Source organism: Lissotriton helveticus, chromosome 2_1, assembly GCF_964261635.1.
Source record: "Lissotriton helveticus chromosome 2_1, aLisHel1.1, whole genome shotgun sequence".
In the NCBI taxonomy this organism is placed as follows: Eukaryota; Metazoa; Chordata; class Amphibia; order Caudata; family Salamandridae; genus Lissotriton; species Lissotriton helveticus.
The window spans coordinates 546,747,337-546,771,081 of NC_136059.1; the positions used below are offsets into that span (position 1 = coordinate 546,747,337).

At 48.4% G+C, this 23,745-nt stretch overlaps 1 protein-coding gene across 2 annotated transcripts in view; it reads left to right on the forward strand.

The window, feature by feature from the left end:
- AP3B1 (adaptor related protein complex 3 subunit beta 1) overlaps nt 1-23,745 on the forward strand; it is a 1,831,130-nt gene that overhangs the window by 190,045 nt on the left and 1,617,340 nt on the right. For both annotated transcript variants that reach the window (XM_078675217.1, XM_078675216.1), the window contains exon 3: nt 16,106-16,180. In XM_078675217.1, the coding sequence (XP_078531343.1) occupies nt 16,106-16,180 (75 nt within the window). The remainder of the gene's footprint in view (nt 1-16,105; nt 16,181-23,745) is intronic.

Below are 23,745 nucleotides of genomic sequence, written 5' to 3' on the forward strand. Positions count from 1 at the left end.
AACACCCGAAGACCTCTGAGTTCTCCCTTGTTCCGGACCACAGAAACAATGAGTCTTCTAGTCGCAGTCAGAGATAAAGTTTTTATTGGTAGCTACCAAGTAACACGTGTCCTAGAAGCACGACAAACACGGGTCATGTATTCTCAGGAGACTGTACGTGCTCGTTTTTACAGAACCAGTCTTCTCCTTTTATACAGAAATAATGGCTTCAAGCAAGAATTCTTGAGTTTATGATATGGCTGTAAACCTATTTCTGTAATAATACAAAGTGCGGCGTCACATAAGCAAACCCACATTTTAGATGTCCAGTTCGTGACAGATTACCCAGCAAGATCCGGGACTCCCATCAGATATCGATGAAACACCAATAAAGGCAGGTACCACCCAGTCATAAAACTGGCCATAAAGAAGAAGTATGGACAGGTGCATGTTTGTAGAAAGCATGTTCTGTATGGGGTGAATGGTTTGTGGAATGTTATGTGTCGATAGTATCGTATTCGGCCACTGGGCGGGGAGCCGCCCAAACAGGTTTGGCTTAAGGCAATGGAGTCAGTTTGGACAGGTCAGGGGGAAGTCAGGGAAGGTGGACGTGTCCTTTTGGATCAAGCTCGACCTTTAATTGACTTAACATGAGGACAAGACGTAAGATGGATGCCGTTCACAAAATGGAGTCTAAGGGATTGGGACGGAAACTACGATTTAGGGGTGTTGGCTACCCTCGATTGTCACGCAAATACATAGGAATGATGTCCTAATCATTATCGGTTCACGGACACTAAATTCGTCATGGTACATTGATATTTTGTGACGCGGGTATTGGACCTCGATATTGGGATAACAATAGGGTCCAGATTTTCAGAACCACAGACCCTCCTTTTGCCCTTATGTAAGGCAATAACTCATGTTAATCCGAGTCCAAATCTGTATGAAGGAATTCGTGGAGATGCTGCTGTAACATCATCCTGTTGCTTAGTTCGTCCCTTGACGCAGGCTTCCGTACACATGAAGTAGCACAGAGGCCACAGAGTGCAGGAGCGCACTGGACACATAGGCAGAACATAAACAGAAGTGTTAAGATCATCCCAATGAAGATTAGCGTTTTCCATCCCCAGGCAGCGATCAGTCCCCAGAACCACCCTAGCAAGGACCAATCCCCTTTCTCAACGTGAAGGGAACCAGATATTTCATGTAGTTTAGAGATGGCCTGGTATACTGTCGGTGCATTATCAGGGATGAATATGCAACAACTGGATTGGATGAATCTACACACACCACCACGATCGGCGAGTATGATATCAAGGGCAATTCGGTTCTGAAGGGTCATAAGTCGATCCGACTGAAGCTCGGTTGTCAAATTGCCAAGTGCTCCGGCCGTTGTAGTCACGGCGGATTCAACTATCCTTGCTAACTGGCGAATATTCCTGCTGTTCACCATAGGCCCCCAAAATGGCAGAAAACCTTTTGCGAAGTCAGCGAATTCCTGACCCGCGGTGTCGTCTTTACTCACGACACCTCTAGCTGTCCTTGTCCGATGGTAATCTGCTCGGGCCGTGTAGGTAGGAGGCAGCAGAAATGAGATGAAGCACGTGCCTGAGAAGTCAGGGGGTAACCATGTATAGGCTTGGTCGTGGCAGACGAAATACGTGCCTTTGGCTGCTAAGAGTATAGGGGAAGTTCGGGAGGCGAGCACATATGTTTCTGTGCAAATGCTCTTTCCTAACTGTGCAGTGGGATCTCTACCAATACCTTGTAAACATAGGTGACCTCGGTGGGGCACTATCCAAACTGGGCGGGATTTCTTTGCTGCCTGGCTCTTGATCAGGTAAACGCCATGTTTGGTTACGTTCCAACGAGTGTATGGAGTCAGTTCATCTTTGGGGATAGTCAGATATGTGTCGAACTCTCTACTCATATTTCTTATCCCTGCTATTAGTGCCTTGTTACTGGAATCGCTTTCAGTGGAACGGGTCGGGTATGGTTCTAGGGCGAATAGGAACATGGTCTGAAAAGCCCACAGAGAACCATAATAACTAAATGGCAGGATGAAGTATGGGATACCCTTATCCGTCGTGTGCGGCATGAGTCCGCATATCCAACAGTTTGATGTGTTCATTATAGACTGGTGTTGATGTAGGAGTTGGATGAAAGAGTTATTTACAAATTCGAGCCTTCTGGCAGACTCGTGTTCAGGTAGAGGGTGAAAAGAATGTGGGGAGAGAGTGGGAGAAGGCGTCGGCAGAGTGTCATTTGAGAATAGGGAAACTTGAAATACGAATAGAGCATAACCAATCAAAAGCATCACAGTGCTACACAGCATTAGAACACATATTATTAAAAATCTTTTCTTGGACAGTATAGTACACAATTGTTTTTCAAAGTTCGTAAGCTTGACAGGTCTCTCTACCCTTGGAAACTCCATCCTCTACTTGCTGCCCGCGGTGGTAGGTTGATTCTGCCAGGGAGCGCGCTCCGTTCGGTCCGGGGTGACTCCCTCGGACCAACCAGAACCGTGGACCTAAAACTTCCTTGGTTGCACTCCCTACACTTCAACCGCGACCCTAGCAGCGGAACCGGATGGCGGTTCGAAAATCAAAAATGAGCTAGTTCCCTGGGACGAGAGAGCTGGAAGATAAAAAAATAGTTCTTGGGGGAAAAGGGAAATCACAGATCAAGGTTTTATTAGTCCCTGGGGCTGGATCTCAGGTTGTATCGTCGCTTCTCAGATACGGTGTGGTCTTTAAACAATGTCTCAGGTTCGGTAGTGTCCAATTGCATAGATGGTGACACACGTCCTTGCAAAATACGATCACTCTCCTTTTCGGTACCAGTCTCTTTTAAACGTGCATCGCTGAAAGGGATGAAACGAGGTACGGATTCAGTCTTGGAGTCGGCAAGTCCTTTATCGACCCACCGGTCGTATGGAAGGGGCAGAGGGACCCGTTTGCAATGGGTCCCATGCACCCAGTTCTTTTTGCCGTCCACCCGAACCGCTGATCTCGTGGAAAGAAGTACCAGGTATGGTCCGGTCCACCTCGGCTGTCCGTTGTTGGTGCGCTGGAAGTTCCGCACCAATATCCACATACCGGGTTTGATTGTATGACCTAGATCGTCAGAGGCTGGCGGAGAGGAACTGTGAACCTGTTGGTGTAAAACACGCAATTTAGCTGTCAATTCGCACAAATAATCAAGCAGTACGGGGTGTTTTTTTCGCTGAGTTTCTTCGGTCTTGGCACGCCCCAGACGTTGGCTGGGCGGCCAAACACGATCTCGTGGGGGCTAAGACCTAATCTGGAATGGACGGTCATCCTAGTTGACAAGAGTGCTAGGGGCAAGGCGTCAGGCCATTTAAGACCTGTACTGGCTTGGATCTTGGCTAGCTTGAGTTTCAAAGTGCCATTGTAGCACTCTACTAATCCAGCTGATTGGGGGTGATTTGCAGCGTGGAATTTCTGGTGTATGCCTAGACACTCACACACTCTCTTCATGACTCGTCCTATGAATTCACTTCCATTATCACTCCAGACAATTCTAGGCATACCGAATCTCGGGAAGAACTCTTTGACAAGGGCTTTGGCAGTTGTCATAGCAGTATTGTCTTTAAGGGGGTACGCTTCCACCCACCTTGAAAAAGCGCAAACAACAACGAGCACATACTTTAGATTGTTGCACCTTTCCATGTGAATGAAATCGAGCTGCAAAACCTCGAACGGATACGTAGGAGGCGCAAAGTGACCACCTGGAGTTGGAGTTCCTTTACCGGGATTGTGTTTTAATTTACAACAAGGGGTGGTGATGGACAGAGTCTCTGAATTAAGCAGAGTACTCTCACCCAGTCAAGAGATCAGGGCTAGATCCAACACCGTTTTTTAGCTCATTGCACCATCCCAGTTTCAGAACCTGGCTGTATGCAAATTAGTCTGTCCCTGGCCCAGTGCATCATGGGAACAGGGCAGACCAGACTACAAAAGCCAATTCTTACACTGGGAAGGAAACAAGCTTCCGGGGACCGGTTTCTGCCATTTCAGGCGTCTTCGGCCCGGCTTGCTTGAATCCTGATGGTGCAATGAGCAAGGGACTCACATCTGAGTATACCCTTCCACGCTTAGGGTGGACAAAATAATTTACAACAAGGGGTGGTGATGGACAGAGTCTCTGAATTAAGCAGAGTACTCTCACCCAGTCAAGAGATCAGGGCTAGATCCAACACCGTTTTTTAGCTCATTGCACCATCCCAGTTTCAGAACCTGGCTGTATGCAAATTAGTCTGTCCCTGGCCCAGTGCATCATGGGAACAGGGCAGACCAGACTACAAAAGCCAATTCTTACACTGGGAAGGAAATAAGCTTCCGGGGACCGGTTTCTGCCATTTCAGGCGTCTTCGGCCCGGCTTGCTTGAATCCTGATGGTGCAATGAGCAAGGGACTCACATCTGAGTATACCCTTCCACGCTTAGGGTGGACAAAATAATTTACAACAAGGGGTGGTGATGGACAGAGTCTCTGAATTAAGCAGAGTACTCTCACCCAGTCAAGAGATCAGGGCTAGATCCAACACCGTTTTTTAGCTCATTGCACCATCCCAGTTTCAGAACCTGGCTGTATGCAAATTAGTCTGTCCCTGGCCCAGTGCATCATGGGAACAGGGCAGACCAGACTACAAAAGCCAATTCTTACACTGGGAAGGAAACAAGCTTCCGGGGACCGGTTTCTGCCATTTCAGGCGTCTTCGGCCCGGCTTGCTTGAATCCTGATGGTGCAATGAGCAAGGGACTGCTTAATTCAGACACTCTGTTCATCACCACCCCCTTTTCTGTATCGTTTTTGGCCACTATAGGTGTGGCAGGGTATACTCAGACATGAGTCCCTTTCTCACTGCTCCATCAGGATTCAAGCAAGCCGGGCCGAAGAGGCTGAAATGCCAGAAACCGGTCCCCGGTAGCTTGTCTCCTTTCTGGTGAAGAATTGGCTTGGTAGTTTGGTCTGCCCTGTTCCCATGATGCACTGGGCCAGGGACAGACTAATTTGCATATAGCCAGGTTCTGAGCTGGGATGGGGCAGTGAGATAAATAACGGTGATGGATCAAGCCCTGATCTTTGGACTGGGTAAGAGTGGTCTGCTTAATTCAGACACTCTGTTCATCACCACCCCCTTTTCTGTATCGTTTTTGGCCACTATAGGTGTGGCAGGGTATACTCAGACATGAGTCCCTTTCTCACTGCTCCATCAGGATTCAAGCAAGCCGGGCCGAAGAGGCTGAAATGCCAGAAACCGGTCCCCGGTAGCTTGTCTCCTTTCTGGTGAAGAATTGGCTTGGTAGTTTGGTCTGCCCTGTTCCCATGATGCACTGGGCCAGGGACAGACTAATTTGCATATAGCCAGGTTCTGAGCTGGGATGGGGCAGTGAGATAAATAACGGTGATGGATCAAGCCCTGATCTTTGGACTGGGTAAGAGTGGTCTGCTTAATTCAGACACTCTGTTCATCACCACCCCCTTTTCTGTATCGTTTTTGGCCACTATAGGTGTGGCAGGGTATACTCAGACATGAGTCCCTTTCTCACTGCTCCATCAGGATTCAAGCAAGCCGGGCCGAAGAGGCTGAAATGCCAGAAACCGGTCCCCGGTAGCTTGTCTCCTTTCTGGTGAAGAATTGGCTTGGTAGTTTGGTCTGCCCTGTTCCCATGATGCACTGGGCCAGGGACAGACTAATTTGCATATAGCCAGGTTCTGAGCTGGGATGGGGCAGTGAGATAAATAACGGTGATGGATCAAGCCCTGATCTTTGGACTGGGTAAGAGTGGTCTGCTTAATTCAGACACTCTGTTCATCACCACCCCCTTTTCTGTATCGTTTTTGGCCACTATAGGTGTGGCAGGGTATACTCAGACATGAGTCCCTTTCTCACTGCTCCATCAGGATTCAAGCAAGCCGGGCCGAAGAGGCTGAAATGCCAGAAACCGGTCCCCGGTAGCTTGTCTCCTTTCTGGTGAAGAATTGGCTTGGTAGTTTGGTCTGCCCTGTTCCCATGATGCACTGGGCCAGGGACAGACTAATTTGCATATAGCCAGGTTCTGAGCTGGGATGGGGCAGTGAGATAAATAACGGTGATGGATCAAGCCCTGATCTTTGGACTGGGTAAGAGTGGTCTGCTTAATTCAGACACTCTGTTCATCACCACCCCCTTTTCTGTATCGTTTTTGGCCACTATAGGTGTGGCAGGGTATACTCAGACATGAGTCCCTTTCTCACTGCTCCATCAGGATTCAAGCAAGCCGGGCCGAAGAGGCTGAAATGCCAGAAACCGGTCCCCGGTAGCTTGTCTCCTTTCTGGTGAAGAATTGGCTTGGTAGTTTGGTCTGCCCTGTTCCCATGATGCACTGGGCCAGGGACAGACTAATTTGCATATAGCCAGGTTCTGAGCTGGGATGGGGCAGTGAGATAAATAACGGTGATGGATCAAGCCCTGATCTTTGGACTGGGTAAGAGTGGTCTGCTTAATTCAGACACTCTGTTCATCACCACCCCCTTTTCTGTATCGTTTTTGGCCACTATAGGTGTGGCAGGGTATACTCAGACATGAGTCCCTTTCTCACTGCTCCATCAGGATTCAAGCAAGCCGGGCCGAAGAGGCTGAAATGCCAGAAACCGGTCCCCGGTAGCTTGTCTCCTTTCTGGTGAAGAATTGGCTTGGTAGTTTGGTCTGCCCTGTTCCCATGATGCACTGGGCCAGGGACAGACTAATTTGCATATAGCCAGGTTCTGAGCTGGGATGGGGCAGTGAGATAAATAACGGTGATGGATCAAGCCCTGATCTTTGGACTGGGTAAGAGTGGTCTGCTTAATTCAGACACTCTGTTCATCACCACCCCCTTTTCTGTATCGTTTTTGGCCACTATAGGTGTGGCAGGGTATACTCAGACATGAGTCCCTTTCTCACTGCTCCATCAGGATTCAAGCAAGCCGGGCCGAAGAGGCTGAAATGCCAGAAACCGGTCCCCGGTAGCTTGTCTCCTTTCTGGTGAAGAATTGGCTTGGTAGTTTGGTCTGCCCTGTTCCCATGATGCACTGGGCCAGGGACAGACTAATTTGCATATAGCCAGGTTCTGAGCTGGGATGGGGCAGTGAGATAAATAACGGTGATGGATCAAGCCCTGATCTTTGGACTGGGTAAGAGTGGTCTGCTTAATTCAGACACTCTGTTCATCACCACCCCCTTTTCTGTATCGTTTTTGGCCACTATAGGTGTGGCAGGGTATACTCAGACATGAGTCCCTTTCTCACTGCTCCATCAGGATTCAAGCAAGCCGGGCCGAAGAGGCTGAAATGCCAGAAACCGGTCCCCGGTAGCTTGTCTCCTTTCTGGTGAAGAATTGGCTTGGTAGTTTGGTCTGCCCTGTTCCCATGATGCACTGGGCCAGGGACAGACTAATTTGCATATAGCCAGGTTCTGAGCTGGGATGGGGCAGTGAGATAAATAACGGTGATGGATCAAGCCCTGATCTTTGGACTGGGTAAGAGTGGTCTGCTTAATTCAGACACTCTGTTCATCACCACCCCCTTTTCTGTATCGGGATTGTGTTTTAGGCATATCATACAGTTTCTGACCACATTTTCTGCATATTTTGGGATATTGCTATTCTGCCATACTGGGGCCAATAGCTTACATATTCCTTTCGAACTGATGTGTGCCATGCCGTGAGCCATTGTTACTACTGCAAGTACGTATGCATTAGGTAGTAGCCATCGCTGGTGTTCCGATAATTCGACCCAACAACCATTCGCATCCAATCTACCCTTACTTTCTCTCCATTCATTCAACTCATTCTCAGTTGCCTCAGCTTGTATGCATTTTATGCTTTCAATGGTGTCCTCACACATTCCCACATCAGCAGTACATCTAGCGGGACCCGCAACATACATTCGACTCATCGTGTCCCTTGCGGTCTCTTTCGCAACCTCGTCTGCAAATGCATTCCCGCGGCCAATATCGTCTTGAATTTTCTCGTGTGCACTGCATTTCATAATGGCAACTTGTAGTGGCATGGTCAGTGACTCAAGGAGCTCATTAACTAGCTGACCATGTTGTATCTTTGCACCATGTGAGGTAAGGAAACCACGTTCACGCCATAATCTCCCAAAACTGTGAGCCACGCCAAAGGCGTATTGGCTGTCCGTGTACACATTCACTCGCTTTCCTTTTGCTAACACGCATGCTCTGGTAAGTGCAATAATTTCCGCAGCTTGTGCAGAGTTGTGGGAAATACGTGCGGTCTCTATAATGGTGTGTAATGTTGTTACAGCATATGCGGCAGTCGTATCACCATTCGGTAACTTGAAACATGAACCGTCAACCCATAAAGTATCATTGCATTCAGGAAGGGGAGTGTCCTGTAAGTCTACTCTCCCTTTTGTCTCTTCTTCTGTCCTAAAGCAGCAGTCATGTTTATCACTCTTGTCTGTTCCTGTCGGAATGGGTAATAACGTTGCGGGATTCAGTGTATCACACCTCTTTATGTGGATGTGGCTTGCTAGCAACGTCAGTTCGTAACTGGATAGTCGAGCGCTAGTAAGGTGTTGTGTCTTCGTCCTGTTTAGTAAAATGTCTACTGCGTGCGGAACCATAACGATCAGAGTATTAGTCATGACTAATCCAGCGGATTGTCGAATGCAGACAGCTGCTGCGGCGGTAGCCCTCAGACAACTTGGTAGTGCCTTAGCCACAGGATCCAGAGTTGCCGAAAAATACGCGCATGGGCGCTGTCTGTTCCCAAAATGTTGTGTTAAGACTGATAATGCACAGCCTTCCTTCTCATGGACATATAATGTGAAAGGCTTACTGTAGTTGGGGTTTCCCAACACAGGGGCTGAACACAATGCATCACGCAACTTGTGAAAACTCGTCTGACAATCTTCAGACCAGGGCATAGGATTGGGCGTATCTTTACGGAGTAGTGCCAGCAAGGGTTTAGCTAGCAGTGAGAAATTCGGTATCCATTGTCTACAGTACGATGTAATGCCCAAAAAAGCTTGTACTTCTCTCTGTGTCCTTGGGGCACTTAGTTCTGCAATTGCCTGTATTCTTTCTGGTGTCAGTCTCCTTCCCTCCTTCGACAAGACGTGACCTAAGTAGGTTACTTCTTGTCGGCAAAATTGTAGTTTGGAAAGGGAGACTTTGTGCTTCATGTCACATAAGTGATGCAATAATGATAACGTAGCTATCTTGCAAATTTCTTCAGTGTCCGCAGCGATCAGCAGATCGTCTACGTACTGAATCAGAGTTGAACCACTTTGTAGAACAATCGTGTCTAGTTGTGTTTTCAGGGCCTTACTGAATATGGATGGGCTTTCGCAGTAGCCTTGAGGAGCGCACTTGAAGCGGAAGCTTCGTCCTCCTAAATTAAATCCGAAAATATCTCTACTCTCCTCGGCAATCGGGATACTGAAGAAAGCGTTCTTCAGGTCAATCACCGAGAACCAATTTGCTGAAGCTGGAACTATTGTCAATAAAGCAGTAATGTCGGGGACGACGGGAAACTGTGGGATAACTATCTTGTTTACTTCTCTGAGGTCGATCACGAACCTATACACAGGGGGTTGTGAAGGATCAGTACGTTTTAAGACGGGCAAAACCGGACTGTTACAGACGTTTCCTGTCGTTTCTTCGATGACGTCTTTATCAATTAAATCATGAACAATTTTCAACAACGCTTTTTCGCATTCGCTAGATATTTTGTATTGGGGAATACGTGGCAACCTAACGTCGGCTTTCAACGTTATGACATATGGTGTTATCTCCAAACGACCTACATCATTAGAACCATTAGCCCAGAGTATATCAGGAAGTGACAATAATTCAGTTGGAATATTTTCCTTTGATAAATACATCGAAGAAATGACCTTCTTGCCTAAAGTAAGTTGTACTCCCGAGGGAGAACAGTACAAGGTCGCATATAACCTTTTTAGTAAGTCCAAACCTAGCAAATTTTCACCACAACCTGTTGTCAAAAGGAGGGGTGCTTCTAATTCGCATGGGCCAACAGAAAGAGACATAGGACTAGAGATCGGGTTTCTAACAGGGGCGCCAGAGAAACCTACTGAGACATTCATTTCGCCAGACAAAGGTGCGCCAGGAAGTTTCGAGTGCATGATAGAACTTTTTGTGGCACCAGTATCCAGCAGAAATGGCTCTGACACTCCTGAGGCTATTACCTCGACATAAGGTCCATTCTGATCTACCGGAACTGAGACAACTCCCTCTCTTTGTCCATGGCTGTCCTAGCAATCGTTACCCTCATTTTCGTGTTCAGCGTAATAGTCGTCCGCATAGTACTGAGCTGATTTAGATGATGAATTATTCGGTTGGTCAAAGCTATTCATGGACTTCTGAGGCGGAAAAGAAGTTGTATTCTGAGTGAAATTTCCACGGCCTCTACCTCTAGGGGCATGTTGAACACCTCTCCCCCTTACACCTTGACCACCGTTTAAACGTCGCGCAAGAGCCGGACAATTATCCTTAAAATGACCCTCTTCTTTGCAATACGCACATTGATTCGGGCCATATGTAGGACGCTGGTGGGAAAACTCGTTACCTTGCGCGTTCCTTCGAATACTGCTGTCGCGGTTGATAGTCGGGCTGACTAGCCGTGCGAGGCGGATAGGCCTGCTGGAGGAGAACCTTAGTTTTCAAATCTTTCGTCTTTTTATCTGCCTTGTCTAGCTCGTCTTTACGCCTATTCTCATAGTACTGGGCTGTAGCTAAAATCTGTGCTGACGTAGAGACAGCCCAAGCACTCTCAGAGTCTTTAGGTTTATTACATAGTTCAGGGAGCAAATTATGTACGAACTTGTCCACAAACAATCTTTGGCCACCCTCGGTAGCCATATCTTGGCCACTGTGGTCGGTGAATGTTTCCTCAAATCTCGTGAAAAAGTCAGACACATTCTCATCTTTCTTTTGTTTACATGCTGATAGCTTGTCCCAATTTACGCGTACTTCAGGCATTATTGTCTTCATGTACGCTATAATTCTACCAGGAAGTTCAGCTATTAACGGCTCAGGTTTAAAAACACCGACTTGTCTATTATCTGTAGTCGCAATGTTCGCCCATGAGTCACCTAGTTCCTGATCGTGATCCGTATGACGTATCTTGCTCCATAAAGGATGTGGAACAACGTTCCCAAATAACATGTCTACATCTGCTAAATTCATTATACATGAGCTTGCAGTTTGCGATAACTCCTTATAATACCCAGTTGGGTTCTTACGAGGGTCAGGTAGTGACTGTTTGAGTGCTAATACTTCCGATCTTTTCCATGGGACATGTACCCATACACGCTGGAAATGGGGCAGAATTGGTGGATTAGCATTCGCATCACCTTCCCTCCAAACAGGAGGAACCTCTCTCATGGGGTACTGTCTCGCTCTTTTCCTAATAGACGTACCATATTCAGACGATGACCCAGAGTTACCACCTGTGCTTCGATATGATAATAATACCTCAACTGCTTTGTCGACATCGGGACCTACAATCATGCCTTCCCCGAATTTAAATCGTATACTACACAACTCTCGAGAGTTGCTCTCTTGACCATTATCTTCCAAATCCTCACACAGAAAAACACACATCTGTTCAAAAACATATCTTTGCGTCGGTTCATCCCATTGACGGAAAACGTTCATGACGGACTCGACATCATATCTGGCTGTATCCAGAGCCCAATTCCGTGCTAACTTATTCAGGCATTCCCTCTCTCGATAATCAGGCATTTGGCTTCGTAACTGTCTTAGTCCCGTATTAGGGGTCGTTTTAGGCGACCGAAAAAGTGGTGAAGGAATGTTAGTAATAATGCTGGCCGTTTTATGCCAGACGGAAGGTGAAAGTGGAGGAATAACTGGTGTCAGAACAGAGTCACGCAAAGCAGAAACAGAAGCGTTCGCAGAACTAGTATCGGAAGAAATAGAAGGTGCGCTAGGCGAAGTTGTAGAAGGAACAGTAGGAGAAGTAGATGTGACTGGTGAGCCTTGAGGAGGCTGCACTAGAGAAATAGAAGCCAGCTGAAGAGTAGCTGGTGAGTGCTGTAGAGGAGATGGTATAACAGCTACCAGAGGTGCAACTAAAGGTTGCGGAGGTGCTGTGGCATTTTGCGCATAGGGTGGTGGCGGAATCAGCAAATGCGCCATTAATGGATCTTTCTCACGCTCTTTTACTGTCTCTTGCTGAAGAGATGGTAAAACAGGATAGCATTTATCTATTGCCATTTTACGTTGCCTGTGCAACTGCTCACTTATTCGATCCTCTTCGTTGTCTTTAAATTTTATCGCGGCTTGTATTACTGAAATACCCCTTTCCCTCTTATTCTTCTTTTCTAGTTTAATTGCCTTTTGTTTGGCCTCTTTACGCCATAAGCGGAAAGAGTCAAACATCGCCGGTCGGGCTTTCTTTTTGAACAGTTTGACCTCTAGGTTATCTAGAATTTCTGAGTCGAAACTACCATATTGGGGCCATTTTAAAACACCATCTTTACGGGTGTATTTTATCCACACTTCATTATATGTGATAGGACCTACGCCATGTTTTACATAGAGCTCATACGTTGGAGTTCCAATTGGAGGAACCGGACACGAATCCTCTAATCGGGAGTCCCTATTATAACCAAGACAAAACAAGTTTCCAAGTCTGCTAAAACCAGGCATCTTCGCTCACTAGTCTAGCTTCAAACTTCAAAGGTTTATCTATTATGATATTTCTCGTGAAAACACGAGTCCTTCGGCTTTGGGGCTTGCAAGTGCCAAATCAAGTCGTATCTCCAGGATACCAAAAACTAAGGACAAACTAAGGACTGGGAGACGCTCCACTTATACTTAACTGAAGTATTTGAAGATCGGTGACGTCGCTAGAAGACTCGTCTATCGTTTCGCTCTACCAAGGATCACTGGGTCCAAAACAAGGCGATAGTCAGGGCAGCAGTCCTTCGTAGCCGTCGGGACGCGGGGAACCTCGCAGCAAAGACCTTCGGAACCACGTCGACATACAGGGGTCGCTGAAGTGGCTGGCCGTCCTCCGGAATTTTCACACGAAGCTCCTCACGAACATCTGGCTTGGACCGTCGCCGCTTGATATCGCCCCGAGTTGGGCGCCAATTGAGGTGCCGGGTTTTTAGGAACCCGGTGGTGCCAGGGGACAACACCCGAAGACCTCTGAGTTCTCCCTTGTTCCGGACCACAGAAACAATGAGTCTTCTAGTCGCAGTCAGAGATCAAGTTTTTATTGGTAGCTACCAAGTAACACGTGTCCTAGAAGCACGACAAACACGGGTCATGTATTCTCAGGAGACTGTACGTGCTCGTTTTTACAGAACCAGTCTTCTCCTTTTATACAGAAATAATGGCTTCAAGCAAGAATTCTTGAGTTTATGATATGGCTGTAAACATATTTCTGTAATAATACAAAGTGCGGCGTCACGTAAGCAAACCCACATTTTAGATGTCCAGTTCGTGACAGATTACCCAGCAAGATCCGGGACTCCCATCAGATATCGATGAAACACCAATAAAGGCAGGTACCACCCAGTCATAAAACTGGCCATAAAGAAGAAGTATGGACAGGTGCATGTTTGTAGAAAGCATGTTCTGTATGGGGTGAATGGTTTGTGGAATGTTATGTGTCGATAGTATCGTATTCGGCCACTGGGCGGGGAGCCGCCCAAACAGGTTTGGCTTAAGGCAATGGAGTCAGTTTGGACAGGTCAGGGGGAAGTCAGGGAAGGTGGACGTGTCCTTTTGGATCAAGCTCGACCTTTAATTGACTTAACATGAGGGCAAGACGTAAGATGGATGCCGTTCACAAAATGGAGTCTAAGGGATTGGGACGGAAACTACGATTTAGGGGTGTTGGCTACCCTCGATTGTCACGCAAATACATAGGAATGATGTCCTAATCATTATCGGTTCACGGACACTAAATTCGTCATGGTACGTTGATATTTTGTGACACGGGTATTGGACCTCGATATTGGGATAACAATAGGGTCCAGATTTTCAGAACCACAACACCCTTCCCAGTGCAGCTTTCTATTTTAAAGTAATCGACAGGGAATTTACAACACTGCTCTAGGATAGGGACTCAGCTACAATTGCACTACAAAAACTCACCAGTGAGTGGTGTGATGACAGGATAGCCCTGCCTAACATTCATAAATACTACTGGGTGGCGCAACTTACCACAATCAACAGTTGGGTTTATTTCCCCCAAGACGAACCTGCATTTTGCATGGACAGAGTCATTATACAACCATTGGGTTGTTACCTTAGTGCTATCTATGGCATTCCTAGAAACGCCTCCCTCCTTGGCCCCACTGCCAGCCACTGTGTTTAACCTGTGGCATACAGCTCTGAAAGCCCTGGGGCGAAGGAGTAAAATCACACAAGCTACACCTCTATGGGATTCTGTGGGGTTGGGCACCCTGGGTATGCAGCCAAGATTCGATAAATGGACTTAATTAGCCTCTCCCTAGTGGGAGACCTTTGGGCTCACGGGGCGTCGTTCCTTTGACAGACCTCCAACGTGTCTTTCAACTTGTAGCTGCTGAGGTTTACCGCTTCATCCAGAGATGTCATGTACTTAGGGCAGTATTGCCTAACGAAACTGTGCTCCCAGAGTCCTCGCCCCTAGAAGATCATCTTTTAGACGAATACATCTCTTTAAAAGCGACCTCCCTGAAAAAAAGTTACTCAACAACACACCGAATGCCTTTTAACACTTGAGCGAGCAATGGGCCCAAGACCTTGAGGAACTGGGAAATGACGACTGGGCGGAGGCCTTGTGCCCCAAGGGATGCAGCCATACAGGCTGCGTTTACGATTAGTGGAAGAAAAATACTACATCGGTCTTGAGTCCAAACTACACTACTCAAAATGGGTAAACTGATGACCGAAAGTTGTCAGCTTGGGTGTAAACAACCATGCACGTTCTACCATATTGTGTGGGACTGCCCTATAGTGCAACGTTCCTGGACAAGGATGGTGAAGTATATGGGTGAAGTATCCAGGAGGTCGATAACCGACTACAAAGTGGTGTCTCCTCAACATCTGGAGTACAAAGGACCTGAATTGCTTGACACAAATATGGTGGACATTGGGACTAATGGTTGCCAAGCGTAACATTGCGAGATCATGGGGGGGGGGGGCGGGCACAGCAACCGCCCCAGTTGAGGGACTGGAAGCATAACAGGGATTGATGCATGTTAGCTAGGAGCGTGGTTTATGAGGGAAGGGGTTGTAACCGAAAAATGGACGAAAACCTGGGCATCGTGGAATGCCTAGAGGAGCACGATTTGTGATTATTTTGTTTCTCCTGGGCTGTTAACGTAACAGTCAGGCTTATCTGGGTAATTCACAAATGTCGTCTGATATGGATGGAAGGGGAGTCCTGTGGGGAACACTGTAAGGTGAGATGCTTATTCATTATATTGAAATATCAGTGTCCCAATATGTTATGTACCGTTTTTTTTTACTTAACTGTGACAAAAAACAAAAATAAATTGTAGTCTATTTGAAGGCTAACACAGAAATTACATATACCACGCCTAGGTTTTAAACCTAATGAGTGCAGACATGTCTTACATTGTGTTGTATATTTAATATAATCAAAGCTTTTCTTCACCTCCTGTTTTTTAAGCCCATCAGCAGAAAAGGTGCCTCGATGAGCAGTCTGTGTGTCCGATAGTAGAACCACTAACCACTAGCAATAACGCCGGGCACCTATTGGATTTTTAGTAGGTTTGATGTCCACTTGCAGTAACACCGGACACCTATTGGGTTTTTAGTAGGTTTGATGCCCACTTGCAATAACGCCGGTCACCTATAGGGTTCTTAGTAGGTTTGAAAAGCCATGGAGCAGTTTCATAGAGCTGGTTGTAGAATACCGCTATAGGCCTAAGAAATGTTTCTGTTAATATGCAAGTGAATTTTCCAAGCTCAAGGTATTATTTTTCGTAAAGTACATTTGAAGATGGCTCAGTATATTTTTTACTTATTGAAGTCATTTTAAATCAAAAAGTGTTTAATAATGTATTCCTGACAAAAGTTTTGTTTACCTTTTTTTCAGATGATTTCGAAGGGAAAAAATGCCTCTGAATTATTTCCTGCTGTTGTGAAGAACGTGGCCAGCAAAAATATTGAAGTATGAAACGCTCATTTCAAAATGAAAACGTTTTCTGGATAATGTGCACATGTTTCCATTGTTACTGCTAATTGATTAATTTTAAATTCTTTCTATATCTTTCTAATTATGGTGCCCCACTATGTTGGTTAATCGGTTTATTTTTAAAGTTTTGCTTCCACAGGTAAATATAGTTCATAAGTGCAGTCTGTGCAGGTTTGAACCTTTAACAATAGTAAAGTGCACCTTTTTTGTTAGAATTAAACCTTTATTCCAGGGAGCGTGGCCAAGCGCGAGCTGTGATGGCCGCGTAGTCTAGGAGCTCCGTGGTCGGTGAGCCCCGTATCTATCCTGTATGCATATCCTGTAGTCCGGAGTGTCTCCCTCGGGCCGGACAGGTGTCAGATCCGAGGCGACGCATCTCCGAGGCATTTGCTGACCCTGCGGGGTAGTGGAAAGTGCGGGTAGCCGATGGGTGGAGCTAAGCCTGTGAGCCGGGACCCACAGTGTGAGCCCCGGCCGGACAATAAAGAACTTCCGGTCCGGCCGGAAGGTGGCGCAACGGAGGTTGAAGTGCCGCATCGGGTCGTGGTCTGGCCTCTCCACTGCCGGCGATTGACACTGGCTCAGTTGGTAACGCGGTGGCACTTCAAAGGGAAAGCAGCGGCGATCACAGCGGGCCCCGAGGGAGGGAGTGGATCTCCCCCCTTCCCCCCCCCCCGATGTCGTATTACTGATCTGGTGAGGCCTCCTCCTTCTGCCCCTCACAGACATCGTTATTTTGGATTTTGCAACCTAGGGGGCGACGAACCTCTCTCTCCCCTCCCACCCCCTCCTATGTCCTTTTTCGGACCATCACGGCCATTTTGCGCATTGTGGGGCACCTGAAGATTGAACAGTTGTGGGGCTGTGTTTGTGCCCATCGGGGCGCCTTTTGATGCGGACTGCTGGGTTGGTGGGGACTTGATGCCTCCCCCTGCCCCCCACTCCCCCCAGAACTGAATATCTGGAACATCGCGCTGTGTGGGGTTGTGCTGCAAGCCTCATGCTGGCACTGCAGGATGCGGTGTCTTCAGGAAGGGGGTGTACTGGTGGTATTGGATTGATGCCTCCTTCGCTTGGGCTATGACTTTGCTTTGAGTGTATGAACAGAGGTGGAGCTGTGACGTTGGGTGCTGATCCTTTGGGCCGGTAACGTGACTGTGGAGGTATCCCCTCCCCCCTTGCCAAACCCCCTCCTCCTTTGTTTTGTGACTCTCCTCCCCTGGCTGATCTCCTGGGTATATGGAGTGATCCGGGTGCAGCGGACTGGCAGTGCTTTGGGGTCGCTGGATACCGGTTTTGCCCGCGTCTACACTGCTGGGGGCTGTGTTGCTTGTCCCTGCTGCAGTCGGTTCTAGGGTGCCCGTGTCCTGTGTTGCTGAGTCTGGAATATCCTCTGGCTGGTTCTTGGCTGGGTCCGGATTGCATGCTGACCGTTGAGGCATGGAGCGAGTGAAGGTCTCCGGGACTAGCGGGGCGAAGCCGGTCCAATCTAACAAACGTGATCGATACACTGTCACTAAAGACATGCCTAGGGGAAGGTTGTTGGAGGAATCGGCGAAGGGGGCATCAACCGGGGATGACTCTGAACTGTCTCTCAAGGACGTCATGGACACTGTATCTGGGGTTAAGACCTCACTTGAACATAAGATGGACTCAATGGCCATAGACATCAACTTAATTTGTGTAGACATGGGGAAACTGAATGAAAAAGTTAAACAGGTTGAGCTTACCACCTCTAGCCTCGTGGAGGATGTCACTCCGTTGCAGAAGGAGGTTGGAGAATTGCGTGATTCCTGTGTGGCATTTGACCTCAAGTTAGATGACTATGAAGGCCGCCTCCGCCGAAATAATCTGTGCATCTTGGGTGTGCCCGAGAAGTCGGAGGGGCAGACCCCAGACTTTTTTGTCGAGGAACTTATTCTCAAACATCTGCAGCCGAAGGGACTCAGTAAGTTTTTCGTTGTTGAGCGGGTGCATAGCGTCCCGGGCGGCCGTCCCAGACTGGGCGCTCCCCCGCGGCCCATGTTGGCCAAAGTCCTCAATTTCTGTGGCAGAGATGCCATTCTTCAGTGCTCAAGGGCCGGCCTTCCCCTCAAGTATGAAAACGCTACTATTGCTTTCTTCCCCGACTTCACGCAGAGGGTACAGAAACAGCGAAAATCTTTCTTGTCAGTGAAGCGTGATCTGCGGGAGGAAGGCATGAAGTACTCTATGCTGTTCCCGGCCCATCTTCGTGTGGAGGCGGATGGTAGAGTATGGTTTTTTGATCAGCTAGAGACTGTGTCGGAGTGGCTGGAGGTTGGTGGTCCTCCGGATTGAGCGGACCATGGGGGCGATGGTGGTGTTGCGGCTTAGCTTTCCTGATCGGATGTTTGGTCCTGTGCCTGGTGGGTGTGGGGGGTGGCGCGCGGGCGGGGTGTTGGGGGTGTGGGAGGGGAGGACTTCTTGTGGTTTTTAGCGGGGGGTGAGGTATAATGTTGCATAATTGTATTCACTGCGGACTCATTCTTATGGAGGTTTTCTCTTTTGGGGCGCTGACTGGAGCTCTTGGGACTTATTCCCCTAAGCACCATTTTTGTTCTTTTTTTTTAATGGTAAGGGTGACAGGCACTCTGCTTTTTCAATGGGCAGTTTGAAGCCTAGTGGGCAGGGCAGGGGGATGTTGGTGAGGGAGGTTTTTTTCACCCGTTGGGTGGATAGTTTATGGCATCAGTGTGTGGTACTTGCTTAATATGTTGCATACAGAGGATTGTCCATTTTTTTCCACAAACGATGATGGGGGTAGGGAACTAAAGGTTTTGAGTTGGAATGTGAATGGGTTGGGGGACAAATTGAAACGCAGTGTGGTTCTTCAGTATCTTAAATGTCAGGCGCCAGATGTGGCGTTGCTTCAGGAGACCCACTTAGTTGGTAATACATGCAGGGCTATGCAAGTTGCTGGCACATGCTGGATTCACTTCAGGCTCCAGGGGCGTAGGCATCCTTATACGAAAGGCGCTTCCCTTGGTGATAGATTCCACGTGGGAAGATGACAGAGGAAGATATGTCGGTATTACGGGTCGGTGGGAGGGACTGGTTCTTACCCTCTTGTCTGTCTATGTACCCCCGGGTATGCAGAGCACCTCCTTTTGCCGACTTGGGCAAACTTCTGCTTGAGTTGCCGGTTGGACTTTTGATCCTAGGTGGTGATTTCAACGCCGTGGTCTCTGGAATCATGGATAGGCAAGCTTCTCTCTTGCATGGGGTGATAGCCTGGGCCCACACTTTGCAGGAACCAGGGGCATTCGGTGGCCCCCCCGATTGGGAGGACGAGTCTCTCTTTATGCTGACGACATGTTGCTTTATTTGACCTCTCCCCGGAAGTCACTCATTGTCCTATGTGACGTCCTGGCTTCTTTTGGTAAGAACTCCGGCCTTTCTATTAATTGGAGTAAATCTTTGTTGTTTGTTCTGAGAGGTGATTCTCCGGTCCCTCCGCAAAACTGTCCCATTCAAATTAATAAGGACGTATTCAAATGGAGTAGTGTGGCTCACTGGTTAGAGGCGGCAGGCCTGAGAGCAGAAGTCAGCCTGGGACCATGGTTCAATTCCCGACGTGGCAGGGTCGTGGACCTTGGTCAGCGGACTCGATAATTCTCACTTCGGTGCTTACTCTAATCAGGGGTTCCACTCGGCAACTCTGGGCATTAGCTTGCCTAATCTCCACAACGGCCCCACCAATTCCGGGGATGCCTGGCTCCACCTTGGGGACTCCCAGCAAGGGACCATCCCACAGGGAAAGCCAGGACGGGTTCCCCAGAGTTATACAGCGCCGGGACACCCCGTTGCTGGGGCAGCTGTGCGCTTTACAAGTATACTACATTTACATTTACAAATACTTGGGTATCTTCATCTCTCTTGATCCAGCGGTCAGATATGCTCAACATCTCCTTCCCCCCATGCAGCGGCTTAGAAGGGATATCGCCAATTGGAAGAAACTCCCGCTCTCTTTGTTGGGGTGAGCAACCCTTTTTAAAATGATGGCTTTGCCTCGTTTCCTTTATGCACTTCAGAACACTCTGGATGTAGTGCCAGCTAGCTATTTCCGTGAGGTTGAAGGGTTGCAGCGTAGTCTCTTATGGGAGGGCAGACCCCGTATTGCTTTAGCCAAACTGACGCTTCCCTGGTATGATGGAGGTGTTGCCCTCCCGGACATTAAGCGGTATTGTTGGACCTCTCAGCTGTCTGTGATCAACCATGGAATGTTTGGCCCTATCTCGGATCCTAGCTACAACAGGGCGTTATATTCTAAGCCAACGAAATTGAATCTGTCAGGGCCCACTAAGCATACTGTCCGTATTTGGTACGATGCCACGAGTTCTATGGGGTGGAGGGACAAATTGACACTAGCTACCCCGTTATTTGATTCGGAGCTGCTAGGTAAGCTCTGGAATACGAAAGGATTTGATAAATGGGACTTGATAGGGATCTCCACTATCAAGGACATCTGGGGCAAAGTGAGGATTAAGTCCTTTGAGGCACTGGAGACTGAATTCGAGTTTTTTCGATATGCACAAATTCGGCATTCTTTACAGGCTGTTCTGCCTCCTGACGCTGATCTTCCAGAGGCCTCGCCCCTTGAGGACAGAATTTTGGATGGTCACCTCCCCGACAAGACTATCTCCCTGATTTATAAGAAGCTGATTATTCACAGGGCTGATCTGCTTGGGGAGTTGAGGGATAAGTGGGTGCGAGACGGAATAGAACTTGACGATGAGGACTGGCAGTCGGCTGTGTCCTCCCCTAAAGTAGTTGCCATTCCTGCGCGGCTGCGACTCGTCCAACTTAAAATCCTGCATAGGGTTTATACTACGGGGCCCCGCCTGGTGCGGATGCGTCTGTCGAACACCGACTTGTGTAAACGGAAGTGTGGTTTGGTTGGGACATTCCTCCAGTGTAGATATGTTGCTGAGTACTGCCGTAAGATACACAACACTGTTTATGGAATCTTGAGGATCTCCTTGCCACTGGAGGCGAGGAGATACCTCCGTAACATATGGGAACCTACGGATCTCAATTCCGCACAGACACAATGGGCTACACTGAGCTTCATGATAGCGAAAAGGGACATTGCCCAGCGGTGGGGTTCGGAACAACCTCCCACCCTGGCATTGAATGCCTTCGAATTCAAGCAAGTGCGTTACCCTTCACTAATAGGTAAGTGCACCATTCCGGTGTCCGTGTATACATTGAAATAGAGTTTGGCGACATAGTACGGACTAACAAACCCCACTTAGTACAGATGAGGATGTTTTATGCATAAATGTGTTGGCGTATATGTTTTTTTTTTTTTTGTAAATATGTTTTTATTGCAGGAAACAGATACAATCACATTATTGGCACCTATTATCTGATCCAAAGTAACGACGACGGTAGTGGTATAATCTCTATACACGGCCATTCAGCCCACAACCCGGGGGTCGGGCGGCGTGTGCCATTAATTTACAATGAATATCCCCCCGTCCTGGCAGGGTGTAACAGGTGAAAAATATAGTTCTTCTGCTTTTCTAAACAACCCAAAAAGAAACATCCACCCCCCCTTGAACCAGTTCTATCCCCCCAGAGGAGTGAATTATCAGTCTCGATGGCATAGCAGTCTAGTACATGGTGGAGACGAATGGCGCTCCTTTCCTCTATCCCCCTCCCTCCACCCCTCTCGTCATCGGCAGCACAAAGTGTGGTCTAATAGTATGTGATAAGAGACTTAGCTCTCCGTAGTGGGTACATCTCACCAATAGTATGTTATTGGGATCTAGGCTGTTCCTCATCGGCACTATCTGAATCAGTATGTGTGTTATGGTCGCGCAGGGCCTGCACCAACGTCTCCCATGCTTGCGCCGTCTCCAGAGCTCGCTCATCTCGTCGCCGTCTCGCCTGCTGGTATCTCAACGTGCTCTCGCTCCCCGCCCACTTAAGAAGTTCATTGCGCCACTTAGTGCCTGTTGGACCAGCTCGCGCCTTCCAGTGTCTGGTGATTTCTCGTTTGGCCAGGAGCAACCCCAAATCGATGAATTTACTAGTGATCTTATTTTTAGGGGTATGCGGAAACCAATGTAGAAGCCCTACAGCTGCATCCATCTGCAACGACCTTCCAGTCACTTCGGACAGCGTGTCTCCCACAAACAACCAGTAGGAGGTCAGCATAGGACAGGACCATAGCATGTGAAAAAGGTCCGCTCCAGCCGCTCTACATCTAGGGCAGGCCGCCGTTTCCAGGTTGAAATATTTCTGTAGTTTCTCCGGGGTCAAATAGGCCCGGTGTAATATATAGAAGTGGACCAGTTGGAATCGGGCACTGCGCGTGCCCTTCCAGCCCGTCGCAACAACTGGGCCCATGTGGTCTCCGGGATTTCCTTCCCTATATCAATTTCCCATCGGGTCTTAAGAGCCGTTAGGGGGGTCAGTCTCCCAGCAATCATCCTGGAATATAAGCATGTCACTGCTTTAATCGTTCCCGCAGCCATCATGACGTACTGACATGCCTCCGACAGCTGTGGTTCCTCATGACCCGTGTTCCAGTGTGCTTGGAGTGCCCTTGTGATCGCCGCGTGGAGCAAAAAATCGCCTCGAGGGACGTCGTAGCGGTCCAGAAGCGCCTGAAAGGGCAGCAGCGCCCCGTCCTCATAGAGGTCTCCCAGGGTCTGTATACCCATCTCCTCCCAGACTCCCATGCGAGACCAGTCACCGCCATGGGGCAATGCAGTGAGCATTCCCAACGGGATCTCCGGGGCATAAGGCCGCGGCCTTCCCAGTTTGCGATGCACTCGATTCCAGCACAAGCGTATGGTGCGTTCCTCCTGGGTGAGGTCTCTCAAATCAAGCCTCTGTTGTAGTGCAATATATGATAAGACATGCCTGGGTATGCCACTGCCCCGTGTCTCTTCCGGGCCGCGAAACTCCCGCGCCACCTCCTGGGTATAGGTCTGTAGTTGGGCAGCCAAATAGTACAGTTCAAAGTCGGGCGCCGCCAGCCCCCCCTCCGCCCTAGGTCTCAATAGAGTCCTGAGTGCTACTCTACGGCGGCCCGAACCCCACAGGAACGCCACTATCAGGGAGTCTAGGCCCTGAAAGTTAGATCTAGGGATCCAGATCGGAAGTGTCCTGAAATAGTATAGCAGGCGGGGTAGTGCCACCATCTTCAGTAGTGCTATTCGTCCTGCCACTGAGTGGGGCAGGGTGGACCACAAGGCCATGCTACCCTTAAGTGCCCTGATGCCTCTAGAAATATTGCCCTCCAGTGTGTCAGCAGGGCGATGATATACATGTACCCCCAGGTATTTAAAACAGACAGGCTCCCATCGGATCTCTCTGTGAATATTCGGCTGGGGACTTTCACTATGAACCGTAAACAGGCAGGTCTTAGCCCAGTTTACCCGGAGTCCCGAGATCTCACCAAAAGCTGTGTTGGCGTATATGTTGACATAGAGTCGGGCGATCTAACGCGCATTAACAAGCCCCTCTAAATTACATTTGAAGACGCTTTCTGCATAAATTAGACAGGA